This window comes from Pistacia vera, unplaced genomic scaffold (assembly GCF_008641045.1).
Source record: "Pistacia vera cultivar Batoury unplaced genomic scaffold, PisVer_v2 Contig459, whole genome shotgun sequence".
NCBI classification, from domain to species: domain Eukaryota; kingdom Viridiplantae; phylum Streptophyta; class Magnoliopsida; order Sapindales; family Anacardiaceae; genus Pistacia; species Pistacia vera.
In genome coordinates, this window is record NW_022196289.1 from 53799 (window position 1) to 63901 (window position 10103).

A 10103-nucleotide genomic window follows, 5' to 3' on the forward strand; every position below is an offset into this window, starting at 1 on the left:
AGGATAAAATAGTCAATTGGTATTTTTGTAAATTATTTTTAAAACAAAGGCATTATTATCCTAAAATTTTATTAATAAATGGTAAAATTGTAACAAAAATAAGATTACTAAGTAATCTTAAAATACCTAAGAAAATGAAAATAATCAGATTACCTCCTATATTACAAATAGGAACTACTATTGGTAATGAAAGATTACCGGAATCTTATATTACTTGACAATCAAATGTGGTAATCAATTAATATAAGATTACATTACCTCACTAATCTCCTATTATCCATAACAAACACAGCCTAAAGGGTATGATGACATGGCAGGGGGTTTTGAGTAGTTATCAAAACTATGGGGGGGTTGGGTTAGGCCAAAGGTTTAAACTTGATCCCTTATTAATCATGAATTATAAGCTAGAAAATAGAAATGAGTTCGCTAGCAAGGTCCATTACAATATAAAAATAGCAGAAGACCGGTTGGGGTCCTTATGCCGTCAGGGATTCAAGGTTTGTTCAAGCGGGATTACCCCCGAGGTTCGGCCAAGTACAGTAAACCCCGGGTAGTACTCGAAATAACTTCAACCTCCCTTTAGTATTGATAATGACTTTCAACCCCCTGCCATCAATGTCTTTTGATTACTTTTAACCGTAGAAACTAGGAAGGGTAAAATGTAAATGATCGTAATGCCCTCATCTATTGTGCACATTAATACCAACCCACGCCATACTTTCACCTCTCTCTAGCAGCCCTTCACACCTATGTTATAGGCTTAAAAATATTAAATTATGTAAAATATTACAAAATTTTGTAATAAAATAGAAAAGAAACTAATAAATAAAATACTGAAAATTAATATAAATTTGAAAAAATTAATTTTTTTTATAGATTTTATCTTCTCTCTCTTTTTTTTTTTTTTTTTTAGGTTGTTTTAACAGTGTTTTAAAGTGCTATTATGTTTTCATCTTTGAACTTTTTTTTTTAATCATTTTCTATTAGAATTTTTAATTTAAGGTTATGCATTTGTGTTATTTAAGAATTTTTAAAACTTTTATTAGTTATTTTACCTTTTTTTTAAATTTAAAATGATGTTAATAAATTTTATGGTAAATTAGTCAACTTCAAAATACAATTAGCATAATTCGTGATTGTATTGGGTCAAATTTAGTGAATTCTCATATTTATTAGAGTTTCGTCAAATTCAGTCAATTCTCAATAAATCTTAATAATAAATCGAGATATATTTTACTCTTTTTCCCTTGATTATTTTAAAGAGAAATACTAGTTTTGTAAAGATGCATATAAAAAAAGATATATAAAAATAAGTCTTATACTTAATCTTTTTCTTTTAAGGGTATAATTTATCTTTATATACCCTTTTTTTGTATGTATTCTTTGTAAGCCTAATATTTGTATAAGTTAAAACCATCTATAGAAACTTTAGAGGCTTGACGGCATGGGGTTCAGAGTAATTACAAGGTTTATATATTTTGCTAAACCTCGAGGGGTTTAAATGGCTAATCCCTTGTTCTAACATATGAATGGTACTAATAATAAATAAGTATTAACTGCAAGCAAAAAATCAGTCGTCAAATTTTCTTATTTATCAAAAACAATTCCTTAATCCGACAATATTTCATCAAAATATTCTCAAAATTCATCAATTATGCTCACCATTCAGCCTATATTAAACAAGATCATTCTCGTATTCAAACCAAAATCATCAAATTTAATGGGTTTTAAGAAAATTAAAAATAAAATGAAAAGAGGAAAATTTGATGTGCGATGGCCATGGCTGCCACTTGAAGCCTCATGTCGCCGCGTAGGAGCTTCTCAACGGTTAAATGTGGCCGCCGCCAAGACTCACGTAGGGTATGTGCGTATTCTTCTGACATCTTCGGAATATCTAAGTGTAGTAAGTTCTGGTTGCACAGGTTTGTCACACCATAGAGAAAGAGTTGGATAAATCCATGGATGATATCTTCATGGATTTTGTCAAAACTCCTTTGGCAACAGCATCAGTAAGATCCTCCAACTGTAATTGGTAGTATGAGCTATTGAATTAGTCACTACATTCCGGGAGTTTTATGTTTTACGTTATGCAGATTGCTCAAGTCCACCGTGCCAAGCTGATTAATGGGCTGGATGTGGTTGTCAAAGTTCAACATCCGGGCATCAAGACAATTATGTTGGAGGTTTTACATGCTTTTGTATATAAATTTTGGATGCTAAGTAAAACCTGCAGTGATTAAATGGTTATTAGGTTTGCTCTTATTATATAGGACTTGAAGGATGTAAAATCGATTATTGACTGGATAGCTTGGGCAGAACCGCTATATGAATTCAATCCTGTGTTAGACGAATGGTGCAGAGAAACTCCAAAAGAATTTGACTTCAATCTTGAAGCTGGTATGATAATTTTTTCTGAATGAACTGAAGATTCTTCGTATTTTTTAAACAAAAATTAGCTGTTTTCTGTTCCTGCATAAAGTGGTACGTGCATGAGTTATGATAAGATAATTAGGGAATGACTTTGCATTTACATTGTATGGATAAATTTTCTTATCGATGCTGTCTTATTTTTCTTATTGATGCTTGTTTTTTATTTGTAGAAAATACTAGAAATGTGTATAGCAATCTTGGGTGGAAAAACAGATCCGGAGATAATAAACCTGCCAATACAGTTGATGTTCTTGTTCCGGAAGTTATTCAGGCACGATTTTTATTACAGTTTCAAATTTAAAGTGCTGAGTCTTCATTCTGGAGTTTAGTTGACTCAGTGCTATGTTTAAATTTGAAGGATGGGAAGTCGGGAATATTTGTTTTTACTCTTATGTTAGCTTAAGTTATGGCAAAAATTTAAAAGAATAACAGAAAAGTCTTGTCCCAAAGAAAATAAGTTCAAGTTTTATCACTAAATATAAAATTTTTAAATTTCAGGCATATCCTTTTAACAAATGGGCGTATCTTTTGGCTATAACTATTATGTAACATTTAGCATGGTAATTATGTAATGGGAAGGAGGGAGTTTTTTTTTTTTTAGTTTGGATTGGCGGTTGACCTAATTGGTACCAATGCTAGACTTTGATTACTGTTTACTTTGCAACTTGACTTTCTTAGAATACAGAACACTGCCTTTTCATTTTCAAATGCTTAAATATGCATCTGTTTTTTTTTTTTTTTTTTTTTGGGTCAGTCAACCGAAGCTGTCCTCATTCTAGAGTACATGGATGGGATACGTTTAAATGACTCTGAATCTCTGGAAGCTTTTGGGGTTGACAAGCAGAAGATTGTAGAAGAAATTACACGTGCATATGCCCACCAAATTTATGTTGATGGATTTTTCAATGCTGACCCTCATCCTGGTACTTATTCTCACATGTTTTCTGCTGTTTACCCTTGTTGTCTTGAAATTTTATTTGACCATCTGACTGAATCCAATATTAGTGCTACAATGGAAGTTGGTTTTTTCTGTTTACCAATATACCACTTGTGCAACAGTCAATTCCTACTACCCATTCCAATTATTTCTTGGGTGTTTTAATGCAGGAAATTTCCTTGTTAGCAAGGAGGCTCCTCACCGTCAAATTTTGCTCGACTTTGGGCTCACAAAGAAACTATCCGACTCTGTCAAACAAGCACTTGCAAAATTTTTGTTGGCTTGTGCAGAGGTTTGGCTTTTTGGGTTAACTTTTTGTTATTTTTTTTTCATCTTAGAATAATATTGTAAAGAATTGTAGAAACTAGAAAAATTATCTGATGACGCAATGTATTGATTGTGTGAGTGTCTATGAGTTGATCACTCTAGCATGAAAGACTCGTGTTTGTTTCTTCTTTAGCAGTAATCTTTTACTTTATCTTAGCATTCATTATTTTGATTAAATGCCTTAGGCTAGACCTTCATTATTTTATGTACTTAGCTTGTTAAGTATTCATCATAATGTTACTAGCTTGATTTGATGGGGCAGAATATCTCAATTTCAATAATTTTCACCAACTTTATGCTTAGTATTTGTGGAAGGCTTTTTTCTTTTATTCAGAATTTTAAATCTTAGTCCTCCAGAGTTTGAATTGGTTTACCTTTGTTAGAGCTTAAATACTATTATTAGATTCTTATGTATAAGCTTAAGCTTTTGTAATAAGTGGTTGCTTAACCTGCTATTAGAGCCAAGTTGTCTAGTAGGCTTTTGTTTGATTCTCCATATTGTATTAATGAAATTATAATAAGTTGTATTTGTGATTGCAGTTTGCTCCATATGCTATTGTCTGACCTCTACATAAATGCTTTAACTTTTGGGAAGAGTGCTTTCCTAACAACCTTGATTTGACTTCGATTTCTAACCACTTTGTCAATTGATATTGTCTTTCTGCTTTCAATATCTCTTCAAACTATTTCTCTTTCCAGATTAAGAAATAATTATTTTTGTCTTTGTCAAAGGGGGACCATGTAGCTCTTTTGTCTGCCATGGCAGAAATGGGACTTAAGCTGCGTCTAGACATGCCTGAGCAGGCTATGGAGGTTACAACTGTATTCTTCCGTGATTCCACACCAGCAAATGAAGCTCATGTATGTTTAAACTACTCTGATATTTTCTTCTCAACTTGGATTCTCTTGCTAATCTCCTTGTGTACAGAAAACCATGAAAACTTTGGCTGAGGAAAAGGACAAAAGCATGAAACATATACAGGAAAAGATGCAATTTACCCAAAAAGAAATCAAACGCTTTAATCCTGTAAGGCCATACCATTTCCTTTTTTCAGTATGTTTGTCTAATACATGCATTCAAAATTTCTTTCATATTTTTAATATAGTTAGACATTTTGGTTCCAGATGCCTTTATTGGTGATTTTGTAATGTTTTCAAAAGTCCTTACTCTTCTAAGAGGTATTGTATAGAGACCTCCATTGCTTACCTTGTGTTAATCAACTGTGCACTTTTATCTCATTATTGAACATTGTTCAGGTCTTTCGTCCATGATGAATATTCGCATAGTATATCTGGATATTATGAGACCATTTGCTGAATCTGTTTTAGAAGGGTCAGTTCATTCTAACCTTGATATGTCATTTCATTACGTTTGTTACTGGCTCATATCTGACTACAATGTAATTTAACTTCTTAGAAACATGAACAAGGGACCAGCAACAAATCCCCAGTGGATTTATGATACTCCAATCCATTCTGAATTGGAGGCCAAGTTGAGGGAATTCTTAGTTCAGCTGGGGAATGAGGACAGAATACTTGGAATTCAGGTCTGCATCAATTTTAATTTTTGCATGCAGCTTAATAACCTGAATGGTATCTTTCCAATTGTTTCACTTTTAAAGCTTGTCATATTATTTTACTTTCTATTTCTTTCCCTTCTACCTCTGGAGCTGTTTTTCCATGCTATGGGTGTTGTACTAGTCTCAGTTAAAAGATAACAAGTTGATTGAGCTCAGTGACTTTGTTAGAAGCCTACATTTTTTTCCATTATTTTGGGGTAACCAGTTATTAGACTACTATTTGAGTAAATTAAGATAATTACAACCAAGAAACAATGATAACTAATTAATGCCTCTATCCCCTGGAGAGCATAGGATGATCTAGGATCTGCAAATGTAATAGACTTCATATAGGTTGTTGAGCTGCTTATATTTGGTAAGGTCACATTTAATATGTTGCTGGAAATAGATCTGTAAGTAAGTGCAGGACTTTGCATATAACAAACCTGATTACCTGACATTTATGTAATTGCAGAATCAACCTTAAAGTATGTCATAAAAAAACTCTGAAACACCTCTCCCCTTGTGGCCGGATGGCAAACCCTTTAGCCACTGGGGTTAGCTATACCCAGAGAGTCTTGTGTTCAAGTCGTAGGAGAGGTACCTACCACATTTGTATAATTACCTTGGTCCATTGAGCTTGTAGGGTGTTCTGTGGCCCTGAAGATTAGGCATGCTCCAATATGGGCCTGGATACCTCCGTTACCTAAAAAAAAAACTTTTGAAGCAAAGTTATCAAAAGTTCCTCCTTTCATAGAGAATTTCCTAAAGAAGTCCTGTATGTGTTTTTGATGGCTTCAACTAATGATATCGCTTTTAGCAAGCATACTACAACCTACTTATTAATGCCTGAACTTGTATAACTTTAATGATACACCTTTGGATTTATGAAGCCTAAGATCATTACAATATTTTGGTTTCAAAGAATATTGCTAACTATCAATTATTATATAGGATAATCCTTTTTAGATTTTTCCACATTTCCTTTAGAAAGCATCCGTTGCATTTAGTAACATAGGTAAAAAAAAATAAATTTATCATAATGGTGGTTGCACTTGTTTAGGAAGTCAGATTTTCACAAACTTGGACGTACTTGACATGCAATTATGAAAGTAATATTATGCACCAAGTGGGACACTTGTCATTATCACCAAGAGAATCAGTTTATCAAACTTAGAGGGTTTGTCTGTTGCTAGAATTTTCCAAGCAATTAGACTTTAAAATTGAACTCAATACAGCTTTAAAATAATAACACTTATTTAGTCTGAAATTCATGTGGCTCATCCAAACTACTCGAAGTGGTGAGATCTTTGCTGAATGGCTAGTAGACTAATCTCCAAGATCTTTAAATTCCTGAAAATCACCTGTATTGCTGCTAAACAAAGCAGGAAACAAAACTATGTCCCCAAGAGGTTGGTAACATGGGTTTACCATGAGAGACTTATTTTTGTTGTAGACATGACCAACAAAAGCCTTTATCCACCTCTCTAAGATTAAAGTGGAGAGGGCTAAAGCAATATGTTATACTATTTTGATATCGAGTGAAAGTTTAATAAATGGATTTTATAGTGAATTTTGAAAAAAGATTTACAGCGTATGATATGTAAGCGGTATTCACAAAAAGGATTTTTTCTTTCAGTTTTCTGTACCATTAGTTGGTTCACCTTTATTATATATATAACTTTTTATCTGAAATCCATACTAACATTTTTGGATGATTATAAGCTTATTTCTCTGTTTTGGATGCCAAATATGAAAAGCAGAAATGTAGCCACGATTGTTCTTCACTTTTTATGAGATTTTCATTAATGATGTCTTAAAGTTTGTGCGTACAAGATGTGGGTGACTATAGATACTGCTGCTGGAGTGCTTGTAGATATGATCCTCGTCCGTCAGCTTGATAGTCTTTTTAATGTTTTGTCGGTAACAAAGGGCATCACAGCAGGATTGTTACATGGCTGGTTACAATGGGTACGTATTGTTCTTATGGGTACTATGCTTTAAGTTTGTAAATCTTTATCTTTGTTGTGCAAAACTTTATTTGACTAGTTGCTATTCCCTGCACATATACAACAAATAATTAGTTTTCTATTTATGTTGTTAGGTCTGGCTAGACATAATTTGAGAAGTTTTTTTAAGTTTTGAACAATGCATAATTATGCTGATGTTTTGGATGGTCCACATCAACTGCATGTCAGAGGACATTGTTACAAGGAGAACTTACTTCAATATGATCCAGCAAAATTAAATTTTGACGTGGATAGAGATTTACATGCATGACCTTTTTCAAAATTTTGGCAATGGTTTTTTTTTTTGTTTTTTGGTGTGTGTCCCTTTTTGGAAATATACAAAATATATTTTATTGAGGATCATGGCATTTTGCAATATAGTTGGACATGGCCCTCAATATTGATGCCTGGACTTGATCTATTCCCTTTCATATTGAAAAGCAGAGTTCTTTCTAGTAATTGGGTAAATGAAGAAAAGATGACCATGTAATATATTACCTCGGAACTTCTTAACTAATAAAGATACGCATTTGTAAAGGTCCTAACCAGCATCAAACCTTTGGTTTTCTTTGATACACTATCACTGTGGTTTTATTAAGAAATTTAGAATTGAACAAGTATAATCAAAAGAGTTGGCTACCAAAGTGACCCTCACCTCCAGTTTTGTTCATTAGTTTTCTCACTGTAACCCAGATTTCAAGTATTTTGGTGCACTTCATGTCATTCTTCTCAAACAAAATAACAAAATCTTATGTTAGCTGCTAAGTTACCGCTTTGTCTAAAATCTTAAGCTATGTGTGGGGAGGGGCTTGTCAACATTAATATCTATCCAATAGACTCTCTCACATGAAACTTGATTTTTTTTTCATTTTTCATTTTTTCATTTTTTATGTAGTTAATATTGGGGTTTTAAACTTACGACCTTTGGCTTTGTACAATGTTAAGTTACCACTCTACGCAAAAGCGAGCTGTATAGTAGAGGTTTATCAACATTAATATTTAGTCCATAAGCAGAAAGATGTGAGAGACAAATGACACATATTTGCGAAGGGAAATAGTGGAGACTCTGAAATTCTTCATCTAGTAAATGGAAAATGTAATTCATATTGTAGATTTTGAGCTCCTTTCATTATGTCTTGCATTGTGTATTTTGAGATATTTAAATAGCGGAGTTTGAAATCATCTGCCCTTAGTTCATTGTGGAATTATTCTAGGATATCCCTGTAGAATTTCATAAAGATTCTGTGATTTTGTCAATGATTTTGAACTAGGGTCAACAAATCTCAATGAGCAAATTGATCCATAAGATTCTCAAATTAATGGATACTTTGGTACATGAGAGACCATTTTGTGATCTAAATTGTCAACGTTACATTAGATGTTCGAGCAATTTAACAAATTTTGGCATTTTTTCTTAGGAAACTCAAGCTTGAGGATAATGTTGCTAACTTTGGCCTGAATTCGGATCAAATGAAAAAGATCGCATAAAGGTTTAAATCTTATCCTTTGAGCTCTTTAAACATATCCTGTCGTTGGCCATAGTTCTTATGTCGGTAACCCATATAACTTGGTTTTGGATTTTAGGTCCATCATGTGCTTAACCATACAAGTGTTTGCACCATGCTTTGGTTGAGGTTGGAGAAGAAAATCCTGTGAATATGTTGACTGGATGATTGTTTGAGACGGATTGTGGCATTAAAACCTGAAACTGAGCCTGGTCAACGGCAGGTCTATCACTACCTGTCTTTTGGTTGGCTTGTGTGGTGCAATAATTGAGGTATTGTATCATGCTAATGTTCTTTCAATTGAATATGACTTGTCCACTATGGTTTGAGTCGAAGCTTTATTACCCTGAAATCTATAGATAACAAATATCTTGCCTATATTTATATGGTGCTGTGTCTAGATGCCATGTGATCATAGGCATGCCAACTTGATTGATTGTTAGTTATCTTTTTGCTGGCCTTCAGAGTATTAAAGATTTGACTATTTTTCAACTTCTCTATGTAGTACCCCATTCTATGATAAGTTTCGATAATACAGCATGCATCCGGGAAGAAATTTCAGGAGATTCTTGAAGAAGTATTCATTCGACCCCTAAATATTGAAGGCGAGCTATATGTTGGAATTCCTGCAGGTACTGGTCAAACTTCACTTATTTAATCTTCTCATGTTACTTAGTACAAAGTTTACACGAATATGTGTACACGATTATATTCTATTCAAAAGAACAGAAACTTTGTAGTGTACTGTAACTATGAATCTGAAATAGCTGTCATCAATGGCATTATCATGCCGTTCAATGGCTATCCTCCGGTGTGGAATCTCGATCTTGCAACTCTTACAATGGATGAATAGATCTCAAAAAGTGCGCGCGAAATCTCATCATTCTGGCTTACCCCCTGAGTTCCAACTTGACAAAGTTGCGAGATCATCACCAGCTTGCCGGTTTTCTTCAACATGTTATACATTGCGGTGCCATCTTACCTGCTTCTATTTACATTGCTCAGCCCGCGCACTTGCACGCTACTATGCAGCCCTACGGATGGGGGAGTGATCCCACCCCCACATTCCTCTTTATCCAAGCCACCACTTGGTAGTCACCCCACATCCCCAAATTTCCTTCACAGAGAAGTCAAAAAAACCAAAAGGTAAGAAAAACAAGGAGGTACCTGCTGCTTCAAAGAACTACAATAATAAGGGTAAAGATGCTAGTGGTGATGATAACACTAGGCCAATAATATTGGTGGCAAGATTTTTAGTAACCCTAAAATCCATGATGCGTTCGTGGTGTGGGTGATTATGAGCATTTGGCCTTTGGACTAGGGTTTAAGAGGAATA

The 10103-nt window shown here is 33.9% G+C and overlaps 1 protein-coding gene across 1 annotated transcript; it reads left to right on the forward strand.

Annotated features, from left to right (window-relative positions):
• The first annotated feature begins 1958 nt into the window (after nucleotides 1–1958).
• Nucleotides 1959–9620, forward strand: LOC116144844 (uncharacterized protein sll1770-like). The gene is made up of 12 exons (XM_031430271.1): nucleotides 1959–2009; nucleotides 2094–2183; nucleotides 2271–2397; nucleotides 2601–2701; nucleotides 3185–3353; nucleotides 3538–3659; nucleotides 4427–4555; nucleotides 4801–4873; nucleotides 4952–5027; nucleotides 5112–5241; nucleotides 9306–9399; nucleotides 9535–9620. Exons 1-12 carry the CDS (start codon nucleotides 1959–1961, stop codon nucleotides 9618–9620), a joined length of 1248 nt encoding a protein of 415 aa, XP_031286131.1.
• Nucleotides 9621–10103: the final 483 nt, after the last annotated feature.